We start from the raw sequence: 19,024 nt of genomic DNA on the forward strand, positions 1-19,024 counted from the left end.
TAAGAGCCTATTATGCCAGAGGAATTCAGGACATAAACTTAGATATAAGGGCAAGTTAGGAGAATCAGTCGCTCCCTTAAGTTTAACTTGAGGAAAATGTTTTAGTATAACAATCTATGTAAGTTCCGAGTGACCCTCAGTTTCTCTGAGTTCTGAAAACTGGAATCTACACGGCCAAGATTGAGTCCTTAACTCTTGGGTCTTACCTTGGGTGGACTTGAGCTTGAACAATGGAGGCAACATATTTAAGACCTCAGAGGTAGCTTAGTTGCAAAGTAAACAACTTCTGGAGAGTTCATGATTTTTACCAAAACATCGTACCTTTGAAACATACCTCATTTGCAGGTGAAGTTAGATCCAAGAAGCTTCTCTGGGCTTAATATAAAGGACACTGGTGGGGAAAGTGATAGGTAGTTTGCGTGTACACAGAATGGGTCTGGGAGATTCTGGCCCTCATCAGGATGGGGCCGAACTAACCTCCCAGTGTATGTTTCTAATGACACGCCTCTAGGACAAATTTCCCAGGACCATTTTTGTTTCAAACCCCTGAGACGTTCTGGGAGACTCTGAAACTTCCCAAGGGCCCTTTTTGCTTGGAAGCAAAGGAGTTAAATAAGCAAAAGAAAATGTCAAAAAAAAAGTTCAAGCAAGGCTAAGTCAAAATAGATAGGAAATTATTTCTTGCACGTGAGAATCTGATTCCTGTATCAATGAAAAATTTTAATTCTGAACAAAAAAGTATAGGTCTGGGTTGTTGGGGAATCTGGAAAGGAAGGGCTCAGACGTGGCACGTTTGGCAGGAGTGAGGTGTCCACAGTCTCCTGCCCCTCCTGGCCTGGCCTGTTACTGTGGCATCCAGCCCCTGGGAAGAACACCTATGGGACACTATTTCCACTTGGGCTGTCAACCAGGTAGGGGACAGAGGAGCATCCAGCGACCCCAACTCTCCTCCTTCCACCTGTGAAAAAAGTGAAGATGACTGGGCCCATGCTCAAATGTTGCCTGGTACAGCGTCACCTCGTTGGTCAGCCACAGACACCAGCTTCACCCGGCTGAAGACATCATAAGCAGCTTTTCTCCATGTCCCCGGTCCCTGGCATCAGTGATGTTCGCATCTGGGCCTGTGTCCTGGAAGGAGCTCAGGTCTGCCCATATCAATCCATGCTTCTCACCAGTCTCAGATAAAACTTACACCTAATAAACAGTGTGTTAGCACTGGAGCCTGGTATAAGCAGCGTGGGGCCCAGCAGTCATTAGATGAAATATTCCTCCTTTTCCCTACCCTTGGCTGAGTCACTCTCCATCTGGAGGACGGCGCCAGGCTCGCCTTCTGCAGGTTCGTAGGTGACGTAGCTGCCTTTGTTCTTGTACAGGTAAAAGAAGATCAAGATCACGACTGAGAGCAGGGTGAGGAAGACCACGGTGATAACAACTTGGAAAGGAGAGGGAAAATGCACAGAGGTTTCAGGATTGAGGATGGCTCAGTAACTCCCGGGGTCCCCCGCATTGGACGATTCCCTCACTCTTTGTGAGGCTTGTGAAGTTAACTAGCGTCCACTTTCAAATCCATATTTTCCCACCACGCCCGACTGACTTCCTCAGTACATGATATCTGGAGTCTCTTGGTGCTTAAGGATGCAAGACTTGATTTTTGACAAAACGGAACTCCCTCTCAACCAGTTCCTGATGATTATGATAGAGACAGAAAGGAGGGAGACAGGAAATAGCTTATCCCAACAGGAAGGGTTTTTAAATCCATAGCCTCCTGTGGGGGTTTCTGATCCCTCCCATCCTCCCCCTCACCCACTCAATAGACCACACATATCCTCATCCCTACCCCCATACTCAATCTGAGTACCTGGATGCACTGTATCTGTTTGTGGCCACCTCCCAACCTATCCTTACTGGCAGCGCCTCTGACATGAAGCCTCTAAGAGTCTTTTATAATCTTGGGTGTGTGTGTGTAACATAGCCTACAGGGCAAGACGAGCCCATTAATGGATTTGGTCTCCAATTTGTAGTGCTTTTCTGTATAGGGAAAATCTGAGTTTCCTGGCTGTCTCCAGAGCAAGATGGCCCATGAGCTCAGAAGTTCCCTTAGATTTGCCTCAGAGCCTTTGTTACCTGCAATGAGTGCTGTGCTGGCTTCAGCTTCTGGGGACAGGGTCTCAGTGGCCTGTAGAACTGGGGTGGCCATCAGTTCTTCTGGAAAATTTTGCAAAGTGGAAAAAGCAATGGCTGAATTCTTTTGTTCTAAAACATGTTTTAGACAACATTCAATTTCACCAACCCATCTTCTTCCCTATTCAAAAATTTACCATTTAACTCCTACAGTCCATCTATACAGAAAAACCCAAAGGGCAGGGAAGAAAACAAACCACCAACCAAGACAATGAACATTTTGATGGATTTCTCTCTGCCTAATATAGTGATTAAGAGTATGGGCTCTAGAGCCTGACTGACAAGGTTCAAATCTGAACTCTGTCTTTTATAGCTGTGTGATCTTCAGAACATTACCTAACCTCTCTGAGCATCAGCATGTGCAACTGCAAAATGGAGATAATAGTACCTATTTTAGTGTTCACTTCAGCGGGACATATACTGAAATTGGAATGATATGGAGAAGATTAGCATGGCCCCTGTGCAAAGATGACATGCAAATTCATGAAGTGTTCCATATTTTTAGAAAGACATAGAAAACAAACTTACAATTACCAAAGGAGAAAGTAAGTGGGAGGGATAAATTAGGAGTTTGGGGTTAGCAGATACAAACTACTATATACAGAATAGACAAACAACAAGGTCCTACTGTATATACATAGGGAACTATATTCAATATCTTATAATAACCTATAATGGAAAAGAATCTGGAAAAGAATATATATATATATGCATAATGAATCACTATGCTGTACACCAGAAACTAAAATAACGTTGTAAATCAACTATACTTCAATTTTTCAAAAAGTACCTACTTTATAGGGCTGTGACATGTAACTCAGGGTAAGCTTTTATTATGAATGTATATTTTTGCATAAATGAGACCAAGTGATGGCTGTATATATATTATATGGCACATGCATTTCTTCAATGGTCTTATACACTCTTTGTAGACATAAATAAATGAAATAATGCTGCTCCCTTATTAAAACCCTTTTCTATACTTCCAGAGTAGGCCCCACAATTTGAGATTCTGAAATAAGGCCTTTCCTACCCTAAAATCTATCCCACACCTCCTACTTCTATTGGTCTGTGTCTCCTTCAGAGCCTAAAAGTTCCACCCCTACATTCACTCCCCAGGGTTGCAACACTACAAAACTGGGGTGTCTCCAGAAGTCCCTTGTAAGTGTTGACACAAGAAGTCAGGAAGCCCTTCAGTTCTCTCCTAGTTAGCATTTTGGTGCAGGGGTTTGAAAAGCTAACAGTTAAGCAGAGATTACTGCAGGACAGAGGTATCCTGGGGAAAACAGGCTGACTGACCCTGGAATCACCCACCGGAGGCATCTCAATAGTCACCTAACAAATAATAACAGGCCAGGCCTGGGCGAGGCTCGTGGGTGCGAGCAGGGCAGACACGGTCCACCTGCACGGAGCTCAGCGCCACCACTCCAAGTTCACAGTTGCAGAGGCGCCTGAGCTACTGCTCTTCCGACAGGAAGAGCCCCTCCAGGAAGCAGGATCTGAGCTGGGAGCTGAAGCAGAGGCAGGAGTTTACAGGGTAAAAGGGGCGGGAGGTGGGGCACATTCTAGGCAGAGGGAAGGGCCTGTGTCAAAGCTCTGAGATGACAGGACTCAAAGGCCAGTGTGGCTGGAGCACAGGGCGTGAGCCTGATTCCTCTCACGCCCGACACCTTCAGGCTTCCATCCAGGACCAGGGAAATTAAGTCACCAGTGGGGGTCTCGTGGGCCTGGGAGCAGTGCTAAGTGGTCTTTTCACACCAGCCAAGGGGAGGCCTGATGAACTGTCCTGGTCCTGCCCCAGAGAAAGCAGTGATGGGCCACCTGGTTGGCCTCCTGCTCCCAGGGCCAGGCCAATCCCTTCTCCACTATTCTCCACTCTTCCTGTAGGAGTGGTGATACACTCAGCTACTTTGTGGCCTCGGGCAAGTGGTCGCATGTCTTGATTCACCCATTCATTCTCATCTATAATGGATGGAAACTATACGAACCAGCTTTACAGGGCTATTGTGGAGACCAGATGAGAGACTGTGCAGACAAGCATCATATGGTAGCCTTTGCTTAAAATGCTATTTAAGGTGATTTTGTTTATATGCTGAGTGATTAAAAGGGAAAGCCGCTCTGGGTTTGAATGCCACCCCAGCGTATTCCTAGGTAACTTTGAGGATGTTACTACACCTCTCGGAGCCTCAGTTTCTTTCCCATACTGTAAAATGGGAGTGGTAGGCAGCCTCTAAGATGGATCTCAATGATGCCCAACTCCCGGTGTTCACACCTGAGTAAGTCCCTCTCCCTGCGTGTCAGCTGCACCCAGTAACCTGCCTCTAACAAACATAATACGGCAAAAGTGATGGGATGTCACTTCCAAGATTATCCTGTGACTTCCATCAAAGACAAGCCCTAAAGTTTATCCACCTGACCATTGCCTCAGACTGCTGCCCCTCGCCACACACGCTTTCCTCCCCTGAACCTTCCAGGGCTGCACGCCACCTTCCACCACTGATCTCGAGTTCTGTACAGCTGTTCTCAGTTTTGTCTTTCTCAAACACTTGCGAACTTAGGATATACAAAGCACCGTGAAGAATATGTATGTAGAGAAGCTTCAATACAAAGCTAAGATTCAGTTCAATCAATCAACAACAATTTACTCTGCACCTAGCACAAGCCCGAGGCACTGTCATAGACGCTGGGAAAGCAGCAGTGATGAGGTCCACCACGGACCTGACCACGGGGCTGCATTTTAGTGCGAGTTCAGGGAATAGACGTATATGAGTCCTGGGAAAGAGAAGCCAGGAGGGAAGATGGTTCCTAGTGGGGAAATTCTGCCAGCAATTCCAATTGTAACAGCTGCCACATGCTATGTCCCTGCTTTGTGCTGGCTGCTGTCTACACATAATTATTAATCCTGAGAACACAAATAACTTCACAGTAGGTGTCTTTATTTGCTAATGCGGACCCCGAGGCCCTGGGAGAGTTAAGTGACACTCCTTATACTATACATGAAGAAACAGTAGACGGAGCAATGATCTGAGTCCAGGACAACCCTCTCCAAAGCCCAAGCAAGGTATTTATACTAAACCTTCCTACCAATGTCCTTTTCTCTTTTTCCAATGGGGAAAAAGAGGAAGAGGTAATGAAAGATAACTATGAGGCAGCACAGCAAGCTTTCCTAAAGTGCAAGGTTTTAAAAGATACGGACAGACACGAAAGAAAAACCAGAGGACCGTAAACAACCGAGACTGTTGGGCTACAAAGAGTGCTCCTTTGGATGATAGGGTATAGCTCAGTGGTAGGGTGCATGCCTAGCATGCATGAGGTCCTGGGTTCAATCCCCAGTCCCTCTATTTAAATAAATAAATAAACCTAATTTCTGCACACCACCCCTACAACCAACAAAAAAAAAAACAGTGCTTCTTTAACGTGAAGTTGCTCACAGGCAGCTGGTGGATAGGGACTACCAGTGTCACGTGGAACTCATGCGCAACCTCCCTAGCTTTAATGTTTGATGGGATCAGAGGCAAGCTTTCTCCAACTAAAGAGTACATTTCAGCAATACAGAGACACCTTAAGAAACATGAAGGTCCCTAGAAGTGCCCTCCTGAGATGCAGTTTTCAGTTGGTTTCTACTTATATTAAGCCATCTGGTGAAGCAGTAAATACGACTGAAGGAGGTTCAAAAAAATCTACCTCTATATAAAAACATCAGAAGAAGGCAGACCCCTATATGAAATTTACCTCTACACAAAAACGTTAGAAGGCAGACCCTACATCAGATTTTCATTTTTGATGAAAATGGCCTCTGTGGGGAGTGAAGGCTCTCAGGAACCTACTTCTAAAAGGAGGAGGAACACTCCCCAGGGTACAGGGGGTCTAGGACAGACAGGGCTTCAAGGCTCAAATGTTGGTAGAGATTTAACTGCCAATGTTTTAATTGAGATTGTTGTTGTATTTTTAGGGTTCTTGTTACAAAGTTTCGTAAGTTTTGAGTGTTTTGCCCCAATCCTGTGTTTCCTGCAAGCCCATTTCCAGTAACATGATTTCAGAATGTGAATCTTTCCTAAAACGCACATAAAGGTTATTAGCAAAAACGTCTATATTAGAGGCTGTCAGAGACTTAGAGGAATAGTGTCAGGAAGCTCTATATAGCTCAAGTTGGCAAACACATTGGAAGGACAATTTAAAAAGTGTTAATTTTGGAGCAAATACAAAGACATGGTTTAGGCTTGTTGTTTGGGCCTGAAGCTAGCAGGTTGGAGGTAACAGAGTAAGCCCTTTTTGCCTCTGTCTCCTATTAAGGGAATGACTTTGCACTAAAGGAGTAGCAGGAACCTTGGTGATATTGGGGAGGTGAGCTCAAGAGAAGGGACTCCACCCACAAAGCACCAGCTAATCTGAAAGGGGTCCAGATAAGTGACAGCCAAGGGCACTGAAAGAACAGGTCAATGGGAGCCTTACTGGTGACATAGGAGTTTCTGAGAAAGAGAGAGGAGCCAGGGGCCTAAAGCCACAGAAAGACAATGGATTCTGTAAACAACTGGTGAAATTGATGTAATTCCCCAGCAAAATTCTCAAACAAGTTATATGGGACTGCGGGAGGGGATAGCTCAGTGGTAGAGTGCCTGCCTAGCATGCACAAGGTCCTGGGTTCAATCCCTAGTACCCTACCTTAAAAAATAAGTAAATAAGTAAACCTAATTATCTCTTCCCCTTTAAAAAAAAAAAGTAAAAAAATAGGAGTGAGGGTATAGCTCAGTGGTAGAGATTGCATGCATGAGGTCCTGGGTTCAATCCCCAGTACCTCCATTAAAAAAAAAATGAATAAACCTAATTACCTCCCCCTCCCCCCAAAAAAACAAAAAAGCAAAACAAAATTATACAGAATTGCTCTGGGGGTCCTGAACTTGAAATAGCAAGCATCAGATGCTCACACGGCGCATGACGGAGATGACTTGGAAGGAGCAAGCGGGAGAGCAGGAGGAGATGAAGTCAATGAGGCTGTATCACATGAGTGTTGGAGGCCATGGAAGGGCTTTGGCTTTTTCAGTGAGTGAGATAGGACCTTTCTAGAGGTTTCTGAGCAGAGACTGGATTTATATTTTAAAGCAGTGCTCCTCAAACTGCAGTGTGCAAGAATCTCCGAGGGAACTTGTTAAAATGCAGATTCTGATTCAGTAGGTCCAGGGTGGGGCCTGAAATTCCAAGGCTGCGCTTTTGAAACACTGACACCATCATGTTGTGAGGAAGCCCAGTCTAGCCCACTGGAGGATGAGAGGCCATGTGGATGCACCTCAGGCTCAGCTGACAGCCAGTACCAACTGCTAAACGTGGGAGGGAGGTCATCTTAGACCTTCTAGCCCAGTGGACCTTCCAGCAGACCGCAGCTGCATGAGTGAGCACAGGTGACACCAGCAGAGGAGTGCCCAGCCAGCCCCCAGAATTGTAAGAAATAATAAACTGCTGTTGTTTTAAGCCACTAAGTGTTGAGGTAGTTTGTGATGCAGCAATAGGTATTTGAAACAGAAATTGATTTTAAAGGGTCCCTCTGCGTGTGGACAACAGGCTGTGGGAAGGTGGGGATAGGAGTAGAAGCAGGTTATACCCAGCACAAGGGCACAGCTGCATCCACCCAAAGGGGGAGCCTTTTTCTAGTTTGCACAAAGGCACTGACTGGACTCAGCAGCAGCCTGTGAGAAAGTGGTGGGATTTGGGATATATGCTGAAGTTAAGACAGATCCGATGTGGGGTGGAGTCAAGGATGGCACCCAGGTTTGGGGCCTGAGTAACTGGAGGGAGAGAAGGCATGCTGCTACCTGAGATCGGAAGCATGAAGGAGGAACAGGTTTAGAAGGGAAGGTCCAGAGTTCAATTTTGAACATGATTGCAGACGTCAATACTGGAATTTGGGCAAGAGATCTGGAATGGAGATTTTAAGAGTCAGCATATTTAAACTATGAGACTGGGTGAGATCATCAACGGAGTAAGTACAGATAAAGAGGACCAAGGACTGAGCCTGGGGAGGAAGGTGCAAAGGAGGCTGAGGAGTAGCAGCCAAACAGACCAAGGATGAGGACCACTGGGTTTTGCTATGCAGAGGAAACCAGTGACCTTGGCCAGAGAAGCTTGGTGAAGTGCTGAGTGTAAACCCCTGGCTTAATCAGAAATTTTCACATTGTAATTGACTGTACTTCAATTAAAAAAAAAAAAAAAGCAGCAGCAGCATATAACAAATAAATAAATAAAATTAAAATAAAAAATAAAATAAAATAAATAAACCTCTGGCTTATAGTGAGCTCAAGAAATAAAAAGGAAGGAGAGGAACTGAAGGTGGAATATAAACTCCTTTTCCTGTAAAAATGAGCAGAGAAACAGCCGAAGGGGGAAGAAAGTTCAAGTTTTTGTTTGTTTGTTCTGCTTTTTTTAGGATAAGAGAAAGGACAGCATGTTATGTATGGATGGAAATGACTCAGATGAGAGGAACAATTGATGCAGGAGAGGAGAGTGGCTGGAACCGTGTCCTTGAGGGAATGGGATCCAGCGCACAGACGCAGGGACTGGCTGCAGACAGCAGGGATGGCTGGTGATTGCCGTGCACATGGGCACAGAGGTGGGTAGTAGGTAGATGGGGGCAGTGGAAGACTTTGGCAGTTCCCTTCTGAGAATTTTAATTTGATTAAGAAAATAGAAGGCGTATAGCACAGGGAAATATATACAAGGTCTTGTGGTAGCTCACAACAAAAAAAATGTGACAATGAATATATGTATATTCATGTATAACTGAAAAATTGCTCTACACTGGAATTTGACACAACATTGTAAAATGACTATAACTCAATAAAAAAATGTAAAAAAAAAAAAAAAAGAAAATAGAAGGCAAGGCCATTCATTGAGAGGATGGGGAGGGGGTTGGGTGAGTTGAAGGTGCTGCCTGAGTAGCCAGCATCTCACCCCAGAACATGTGATGGAGTGTTTATAATACCCTCGTGGAGTAACACAGCCTGGTTTTACTAAGGACATAGTGGGGTAGTAACTGGCTGTCAAGGAACAGAATGATGCCAGTCTAAACAGAGCTTCTCCCACTGAGATTTGACCTTAATCCTTTTGGAATTGATATTATGTCGGACCATGTCATGGCCAAGTTAAGGCCTTAATGTAATTCAAAATGAAAATATTAAATCACAAGACAGGTTCAAGAAAGTCCAATAATACCACTTTTCCTTTATGGTAATGACTCTGGCTTTTTGGCTTATTTTTAAAATATATAAGTATTAAATTCTTTGCAAGAGCTTTTGTCATGCTGTGACACTTTACTGGTGCCTTCCACACCAGCTTAGTGTCCCTGGGGTCAGTGCAGACCCCAGCAGACCCAGGGAAGTTTCCACAAATTTGTGAAAGACTTAAAGCCAGAGGGGCAACTAGTAAGCTGATAAACAGAAATTTGAAATGATTGGAGAGATGGGCCAAATCGACCAAGATGAGAATTCAACAGATTGCTTTCTCTTAGGTCCAGGAAATCAACTACTCATTTGTAAAGTAAAGTAAAGAATGGAGAAGTCACAGCTTAGCAGCAGCATCTATAAAGACTTAGAGGAGTGGGATCCTAGAAGACAACTGACACTGGCAGGACAGACCCCAACACGGCGGAAGAGTGACGGGGAGGATGTGGAATTGGGGATGCTTTTTATTTTCTTCTATGTGCTTTCCTTTATCTTCCAAATTTCTTAATATGATAATGACTTTTATAATCATAAAAATATTTAAAACTTGCTGTTAATTTAGGCACCACAACTATAAATATGGTCTCTAATAATGGACTCAACAGTGCAGCCCTACTGTGCACCACTCCTAGACTGCTGAGCTGCCTCTGGGTGTTACAGTTTTGAGCTGAGCAGCCAGCACAGTGAGTGGCTTGGAAACCATATCAGACAAGGAAAGTGTGCAGGAGAAAGCGCAAAGTGAAAACTTAGGGGAGGGGGCCGAGGACTTGAATGCTGTCTTCAAACATGCCAGTGATGACCTGTACACGAGGACTATTGGGAGACAGATGTCTGCCCCCAGAGAACAAAGCACAAAACTGGGCAGATGCTTCATGGGGAACAGGAAAGAGAATTCCAGCACAGAATGTGCAGCTGAACTAGCTGACTCTCAGGACCTTTCTCAGCCTTAAGCTAGAATTTTTATAAATCGACAATGTTCTATCAGAATCTTCTTCAAAATCAAATTTTTGAGCTGGTGAAATCTCACTGCAGTCTGTGGTTTAGTTAACAGTATTGTACCAATGTGAATTTCTTGGTCTTCACAAATGTACTGTGATCATCTGTATCGATGTCAAATGTACCAAATGACATTCAAAGAAATTGACTGAAGGGTTTCTCTATCTTATTTTCTATCCTATTTTCGAACCTTTTCTATAAATCTAAAATTATTCCAAAATAAAATGTCTGCTAAAAAAATCAAAATTTTGAACTCTGCTCTACATAGAAGAGCTTTTCTCAGACTAAAGGTCACAGTGTGTCTGAGCTGAGAGCATCATAATTGTAATCTATATTTGTGATTTACAGTTTGTGAAACATACATTATTTTATCTTCACCCCAAGAATGTGATGTGAGTAGAGTTGGCATCATCATGTACAAGACAGAAAACGGAGGCAGCTCAGCAAACTTCATCAACTAGCCCAGGATCACTCAGCAGCTGGGAGGCCAGGCTTCAAACCTGTCTCTTCATTCCAAGGTTCTTTCCACCACACACTACCAACCCTCCAACCTCTGGAACCACCCCGGCTCTGCCTCCAGCTAAACATTTCGTTTATGTGCCCACTGGCTTTGGTTCTCCAAGTTTTACTGCAGGATAGAAAGAGTATTCACTGTAGCACTGTTTGTGAGAGTGACACATTTCTGAATATCCACCAGCAGAGGAATGATTGTGTAAATTATAGGCCATTCATTCTGGAAACAGTATATAGTTGTTAAAAAGAATGTGGTAGATCTGCAATTACTGGTCAGAATACACGGTTAGACGAAAAAAGCAAATTGCTAGGGCAGTAAAGTGTAATATGATTACATGTTTGTCAAAAAAACTAAAATAAAATAAAATTACAAATATATATAAAATTAAATATATGTATATATATATAAAGTCTAGAAGGCTATTTCCTGAGGGGCATATAATAGCTTTTTAATGATAAAACAACAACAACAAAGTAAACTAAGTTCAGGAAGCCTGGCATAAAAGGGGGGAAATGGCTTTCAGCTTTCCCCCCATTATCTCCTGTTCCCACCCCATTTCTCTCCGGTCTTGTCTTCCAGACAAAGGAAGAGTAATGTTACTCTGTTTCTTCCCTTCTCAGGCTTAGAAAGACAGTAGCACCGATTTTCTTCAAAGTGGAAGGCCTGGGGCAGGGATTGTAACAAGATTTGAGATTTGAGGCTCCACCCTAATCCCAGCCAAAAGCAAATGAACTTCAAGATCTATTTGGCTCACTCACCCCCCTTTTTTTTCTTTGTTAACCTAGATACGGGTTGGTTTCTTTGTGGCCCTTGTTCCAGGGCTAAATCACTTATCACTGAGGCATCAGATCCTTTGCCACCTGAGTCTGCCAACCTACTTATTTGCTCTAGCCCTGCCCAGCAAAGGGCGGCTCCCCAACTCTCCTTTCCCGGGGAACCGCCCTGGAATTCTGCTCCCTTTCTCCTTCCTTCTCTTTCATGTGCCCTGGCCACGGGGCAGAGTGACTGAGAGCATTATACCATGACGGCAAGAACACAGGCTCTGGAGGAAATCAGCCTTGGCACAAGATCCTGCCCCTGCCATTAGTAGCCGCGTGACCTTGGGAGAATTTCTTAATCTCTGAAAATGTCTTTACTTCCCTGAACCTCAGTTTCTGCTTCTAGAAAAGGAGAATAAAATGTGCTCCCAGGGTTGTGATGAGGAATAAGCGAGATGACGAAGGCTGAGCGTCCAATCTAGTGTGCTTCGGTGGTGAGGGATGGGCTTTACCTGGTGGGGTAGGCGGAGCCCACTAGGCCAAGTTCCACTCCAGTCTCCTGCCAACAGGGCAGCTAGGCACAGCTGGCCCCGTGCCTACAGTCCACAATACTTCTTGGGGCCTATGAAAACATTTTCTAATGATCTTAATTTCTTTTAAAATCAGAAGAAAAAAATGGAATGTTTTGGTCAAGGAAATTGTAATATTGTTATATCACTCAATTATTAATTAGAAATATAACCATTAATGTTTTTATCATATGAATATTATATTCTTCCTTACACCAATACAGTTGTAAAACACTTTAAATACTTTATCTTTTTTAATGAAGGAATGGGCCCACCAAGGCAGAAGTGGCAAGGGCCCATGAAAGTTATAGTGGGGCCCTCACTTTCAACCTTCTTAAAGGATATCCTCTTTAGGAGGTCTTTATAGATTGACTGGGGATGTGGGAGGGCATTAGTGGGGAAGTGGGGAGGAGACATGCAAGGCCCCCAGTGATCTCATCCTTCAGAGTACAAGCCCTCACCCTGTCTGTGATTTCTCCATTCTTGTCCCTAGACTTCCATGTGCTTGGACCCAGTGGGTAGGGGACTGTAAGATACATCCTAAAATATCACTTTATTCATGTTCCTTGTTGGGTCAAAAATGTAAATATACCACTCAACAAAATCAACCAGCCAATTAAAAAATGGTCAAGGACTTGCATAGACATTTCAACAGATGTAGAGACGCCAATAAGCACACGAAGTACTTAATACCACTGAACTGCACACCCCCAAACAGTCAAAATGGTAACATTTATATTATTTATCTTACCACAAAATTAAAAAAAAAAAAGAAAAACAAAGAATGTAAATAGTTCTCTCTTTTGCCCAAGTCCTAATTCCTCAGCGGCCTAAGCACCAGCTCTGTCCCCTACAGGCGGGTTTATTCCGGAGGCCCCCTGCCCTCTCCCCGGAATACCCTCCAGGGTACATGTGGTCTCTGCAGTTTCACAGCTGAGCGCTCTCCCCCTCCCTACTCATGAAGTCTGTACTGACCAATCTGGATTTTTACCCATTTCTTCCTTTTCTTGTCTCTCAGCAGACACCTGAAGGTCTGAACTTTGTCCTCACCAGTCCCAGAGGACACGGTCTTAGACTTCCCCTGGAGTTCTCACTCACCTGTTTCTACATCAGTACAGCAGAGAGTATCTGTCCTTATGACAAGTGAGACTGCACATGAAAATAAAGATGTACAGACCAACCAAGGTCTGGTTCCTCCCTTACCCAAAGTAGCATGTGACGAAAACAATCCATGCATATCTGACGGTTTGTCCAGCTCAGTTTGGTTATGAAATGAAAGGTGGGAATCCATTCTCAACAGTAAGGGGAACAAGAGGGGGATCCTTGCCTAAGGAACAAGAGTAACAACAGCTCTGGGGAACAAGGGGGTTTTGATTCTGTAGTGAATTATCAGAGGAGTGGAATTAGAAAGTGGCAGAATTACTTTCTAGGACTAGGTGGGTTTTTAACTAACAAGCACCCGGTAATAATAGCCAATGTTACTGAGTGCTTACTAGATAGGAAACACTGCGCTAGGGGTTTTATATGGAGTATCTCATTTCATCCTCACAAATAACCTCTTAAGACAGGCACTATTTCCCCCATTTTACAAATAAGTCTGGAGCTTAGAGGTTAGGTAACTCACTCAAGGTCACAAAGATCTAAGTGGTAGTGCCAGGAATTAGTCCAGGTCCATGAAACTTCAGATTCAAACTGCACTAAATGTGCACTCTGGTTGCCTTCTGCTTCCTCCCAGGAACTTTTCTGGTGTGAGGCAGGCAGAGAGTGGTGGGAGAGTCTTCCCATCTGGGCTGAGGCCTTGGGGAATTTCAGGACCAGGCTGGTGGTGGGGTAGTGGAACTGGAAAAGGCCGTCACCTACCTCCTGGAGATGGCGTGGTTGGGAGGCTAGTCATCTCAGCAAGTGGATGGGCACCTGCAGGGAGATGCAGATCTGTAGGAAGAGGGACAAAGACAGAAATGAGGTGGGTGAGTCCATGCCGGGGGCTGGAGACGACTGGATACCCCAAGAAAGCCTTTGGTGTCAGGTTTTCCTGAGTCCCTTCCCCATGCCTCCTCCCCTTTGAGTATTTACCCCGAGATCCTTTCACTGGGCCACCACAGTTACCTAGGAGGTTTCTCGGGGCCTAGAAAGTTAGGTAAAGATACGCAAAGGACTCAGTTTCTCCCACACGCCGTGGCAGGTACCCGGTTTTCTCCCAGCCCGCAGTGCGGGGAGAGCCATCCACTAGGTGTCAGGAGAGCGCGGGGAGCGCAGGCCCCCAGCCCAGGCTCGGGGTTGGCGCGGGGGCAGGGACGTGGCCGCGGCGGGGAGCCAGGCACCGGGAACCGGAGGGAGGGTCCTCTGCCGCCCTCTGGCCCGCCCGAGACGGCTGGTTGTGCGGGCTGGGCCCGCCGCCGCCAGCCGTCCCTCGGTCTTCCGCTGCGCCGTCCGCGCCGTCTACCGACCCGCGCCGGCCCGGCCCCCGGGGCCGACCCCCACCTGGCCCGGCCGAGGCTCGGGAGCCCTGGAGCCCTCGCCGCGGCTGCGGACGTCGCGGCCCGCGGCCCGGCCCGCCCCGCCCCGGCCCCGAGCCCTCCTGCGTTACCCACGCGCGGCAAGGCTCGCTGCGCTCCGAGGGCGGCCCGTGCTGGGCACCGGTTCCGAGCCGCCGCGACGGGAGGCTCCAGCCGAGGGCCGCGCTCGGCCGCTCTCGGTTTTAGTTCCTGCCGCGGCCGAGGTGGCTGCGGTGTGAGTGTGGGCGACCGGGCTCGCCCAGGTCGTCTCCTCCGAGTGCTCACCTTACCAGTCGGACGGGCTGCCGGGAAAGGGCCCGGCGCTGCTCCGCGCGTCCTTCTCAACTCGACGGGGGCGGGAACCGCAGGGATCGCGGGGACCCGCTGCCGGACACCGAGCCGAGGAAGCGGCAGAGAGGCGCGCAGAGTTCGCCGCCGAGGCCGGCCGGGAGTGGGGGTGGGGGGCCGGCCGACTGGGTGGGACAGGAAAAGAGGAGAGAAACCGCCCTCTGCAGGTTCCCTCTGCCTGCCCGGCCGCCTCTGTTCCCCCGGGAGGAAAGGCTGCTTTTCCTTCTCCGATTGTCACTTTACTCTCCATCCGGAGCCGCTTCCTCCCCCGCCTCGAGGCTCGGGAGGACGTGGGATCTGAATGAACCCAGAGCTAATGGGATCCGTCCGGTTTCCCCGCCATCGACGTTATTTGAATTTTCGGCGAATGTGGAAAGTTGTATTTACTTGCGTTTGCATGTCATTTACGTAAACAGGTCTGTGACCAGAAGCTTGGAACATGAGCTAACTTAGTGGGCACACCCCAAGCCGGGGAGCAGGGAGGTGAGGTGGGGAGAGGAACGTTGCCCCATACGGATCTTCCTTGGCTGAATTCATCTGAGGCAGTGTAGTTAGTGTAGAGGTTAAGAGCGTCATGAACTTTGGACTCAAACAGCCCCAGCTGCGCTGCTTCTTGCTGTGTGACTTTGGGCAAATTACTTAACATTTCTAAAATCTGTTCCCTCATCCCTGAAATGGGGGACTGAAAATGATCATGCCTGTGAAGCCATTTCACAGTGTGGTTCTAGCACATGGGAAGCACCTCAACTTAACTATTAATTAATGTCGTACTTTGTCACCCCTTGACTCACTTCTTTGTGGCAGGAAATGTTCCCAAATTAATGAGGAGCTCAATGAGTAAGGATGTAATAGTATAAGGTTCTGGACTCTGCTCTGCTGTGTGATCTTGGACAATTCTGTTTCATTTCTCTTATCTCTTATCTGTCTCATAGAAGTACTGTGAAGATGGAATGAGTTAACACATCGAAAGCCTTAGAAGCTTGCCCGGCACATAGTAAGTGCTCAATAAATGCTAGCTGTTGTTATGTTGGCTTCCTACTTAGGGTTAGAACTCTCGTGGTTATTCCATCTTCCATCCCAGTGACACAGACTTCTGTGCTTACTTTTTATTCCTGGGATAAGTTCTCTAGGTTTGGGAATTAATATTTTTATAGATCAATAGAGACAGGTGTTGTGCATGTTCATTTGAGGGACAAAGACTGAGAATCAAGGCAAAGAGTGAGAAAAAAAGCAAAGGATAAATAATAAATTAATTAATTAAATAAGCAAAGGTAGTTGCTTTCATTCTTAAAGATGTTATTTGATAAACAGCCAGAGGGAAAGACAGAATAAATTGATTAAATTCATTTTACTTGAATATATTTTTTAAGGCATAGCAGTTATTAGTGCGGAAAAACTACCAAACCAACTAAGAAAGGCAAAGAAAGTAACATATAGGCAAGATATATGTAAGTTAATAAAAAGGTAAGCCTGGCCAGTCCTCAGACAAAAGAATATCCAAGAGAAAAAAGAAATTCAAATCCTAAGGGTTAAACTGCAAAGGTGGCCACTGCTTGCACTTACTGACAAGCTGACCATGAATTCCAGGAAAGGTTAAGATTTTTCTTGTATATGGGTGGGTCTCCCACCATGGTATAGTCCAGTATGTTTGAAGATTGTTAGAACCATAGACTCTCAGAGGCCGTCTGACTCAACTGACTCTACTGATTTTTTTTTTTAAAGTTTTTTGGGGGAATTAGGTTTATTTATTTATTTTTAGAGGAGGTGCTGGAGATTGAACCGAGGACCTCATGCATGCTAAGCATGAGCTCTACCACTTGAGCTGTACCCTCCGAGTCTACTGATTTGCTGTGTTACTTTTGCAGTTTAACTTGATGGTTAATAATCTCTCACAAGCATCTTTCTTCTGTTTAAAGCATAACCTTAGAAGGTTTGCTGATACATGATTTTATCCCTGTAGGCACATGCTATTTATTCATTTTGAAAGTGTAAACATGCAGAAAACAGGATCCAATATGCACATGCTCAGCACCCATTTAGCATAAAATAAGCAATTCTGAAAGAGTGTGCACTCTGCTCTTTGGCGTATCCTACTCATCTTGGATGTGTCCTGTTGCTAGTGTTCTCTGGATATCTTACCTAGTCTGTCGATATTGTCCTTCACCTTACTGGAAGGCAGGGATTGGGTGATGGTCTTGTAATTAATTCTGGATAGAGATGTGTACAGACAGATGATGAAGGAAGCCTCATGTGGTGCTGGGCTATCAGGGTTCTCCTAGGATTAAATGCTAAACTTCAGAAACTGGAGCAGCCAACCTTTTGTCAACAGACCTCCAGGGGCCTCAGGGCAGGGGATGAGGGATATTCATCTCTGCCCACTTTTATTGGCTTTCAGCACCTTGTGCTGCTGCCAGGATGGTAGTTTTCCAAATCCTGGTCTTTCCCCTGGACAACTTTACCTCCCCACCCACCCCAGCCAGTCAGTTTAGCACTGGGGGGTTGTAAACGAACTTTAGTGACACCAACGTTAATAAATTCTGTTAATCCACTACCACTGGATCAGCAACTTTACCATTTTGTAAATTAGGGTAAATAACTTGGCTCCTAGCTGGGACTATATAACCTAGATAAGCAAATTACTCATGCCAGCATACTCACCCTTTCCCCTATCTTCCTGGAGCCTCCAGTAGGGCCATATGCAAATGCAGGGACAATCTCACAACTCAGTATAATTTTCCACTTTAGTTGTGCCTCTTCTGTAGCAGCTACTTGAATGCTTGTCTCCCCTCCACCCACCAGATCATAAGTCCCTAGAAGTCCTCTCTGGCACACTCTCCAAAGAGGATCAGTTTCCTAGGAGATGAGGGTCAGGCAAAGTCCTGTAGAGAAAGGGCTGGAACTGGGTTTTGCCTTGGGAGGGGCATTCTAAGCACTTGGTCATGGAGGACCTGGGTCAGTGAGGGCCCTGCATTCCTAGCATTTCCCCCACCCTTCCATTAGCCCTGGCACCACTCTCAGCAGTGATTCTGAGTGCCGAGGGAGTAGGAAGCCTTCTAGGACGGGTATTAAAATACAGACAGTAGGGCTTTTATGGGGGGTCATGCAACCTCCTCTTCTCCATTACAGCAGTAGACATCCTTTGAAGGTTTTAAAAGAAAAGAGTAATAGGATTAGATCTTAGAAAAATGATTCCTAAATACAAATATGCATTTCCTGCTTCCTAAGGGACACATCTACTGAAAAGCCTTGCAAGTTCTCAAGCTCTTTGTATCAATGTTTGTATAGGACACCCAATAAACTGCACATAAAGCATACAATATCAGTTTTGACATATTTACACATGTTAAACTATCAACTCAAAATCAATCAAAATGAGGAACATTTCTACCACCCCAGTTTCCTAGTGCTTCTTTGTAACCCACCATTCTTACTAACACCACGCCCCACCAATCGCCACCATTGGTCTTTCTGTCATTGTAGACACTAACATGCCCTCCCCCAAACTGGGCCAGATTCCTTCTCCAGGGAACCTTCATCTGGAAAGGACACAGTCGCAGAAGGGGACTGAGGCCGGAGTCTTCCAATGACAGCTGCAGTCCACACAGTGCTGCCACAGACATCCATGGGCTGGTTCTTGTCCTTTTGGTCACCTGATTGTTCTTTCAACGTATCCTTTGTTGCTTAATTGTGTCAGTTTGTTGCTTGCAACCAGAGTACTTACATGTAATGCACTTCCTCCTATAGTCACTGTTTCAGAGAATGACACCACCAAATCCTAGTCTCTCAAGACTGACCTAGAATAACTCCTTAAAACTTCAGTCTTCATCACGTGTCTCCTCTAACTCATTGCTAAATCCTGCCTATTCTGCTCCCTGCTCAATAGTCTCACTGTCTCTATAAAGTTCTTATTGTTTCTCCTCATCATTTCTCTAGTACCTAGGACAGTGCTTGG

At 45.6% G+C, this 19,024-nt stretch overlaps 1 protein-coding gene and 1 non-coding gene across 2 annotated transcripts; one reads left to right on the forward strand and one right to left on the reverse strand.

The window, feature by feature from the left end:
• Positions 1-699: 699 nt before the first annotated feature.
• On the reverse strand, positions 700-18,696 carry SMAGP (small cell adhesion glycoprotein). The gene is made up of 7 exons (XM_064491240.1): positions 18,577-18,696; positions 17,731-17,925; positions 17,212-17,347; positions 15,015-15,197; positions 14,090-14,161; positions 2,125-2,205; positions 700-1,432 (listed from the first exon to the last, which is right to left on the reverse strand). Exons 1-7 carry the CDS (start codon positions 18,694-18,696, stop codon positions 1,254-1,256), a joined length of 966 nt encoding a protein of 321 aa, XP_064347310.1. The 3' UTR covers positions 700-1,253.
• On the forward strand, positions 2,580-2,684 carry LOC116156615 (U6 spliceosomal RNA). Its single transcript, XR_004140461.1, has one exon. It is a non-coding gene; the product is annotated as a U6 spliceosomal RNA (small nuclear RNA).
• Positions 18,697-19,024: the final 328 nt, after the last annotated feature.

The sequence above is a fragment of the Camelus dromedarius genome, chromosome 11 (assembly GCF_036321535.1).
Source record: "Camelus dromedarius isolate mCamDro1 chromosome 11, mCamDro1.pat, whole genome shotgun sequence".
Classification (NCBI taxonomy): Eukaryota; Metazoa; Chordata; class Mammalia; order Artiodactyla; family Camelidae; genus Camelus; species Camelus dromedarius.

Excerpts from the sequence above, each read along its gene's own strand:
- SMAGP (XM_064491240.1), bottom strand. The coding sequence starts at position 18,696 with ATGGATGTCTGTGGCAGCACTGTGTGGACTGCAGCTGTCATTGGAAGA. Across the intron at positions 17,926-18,576 it reads TGGAGAAGGAATCTGGCCCA|GAAACTGATCCTCTTTGGAG; the intron begins GTTTGGGGGAGG and ends CTCATCTCCTAG. Across the intron at positions 1,433-2,124 it reads CAGCACAGCACTCATTGCAG|TTGTTATCACCGTGGTCTTC; the intron begins GTAACAAAGGCT and ends CTCCTTTCCAAG.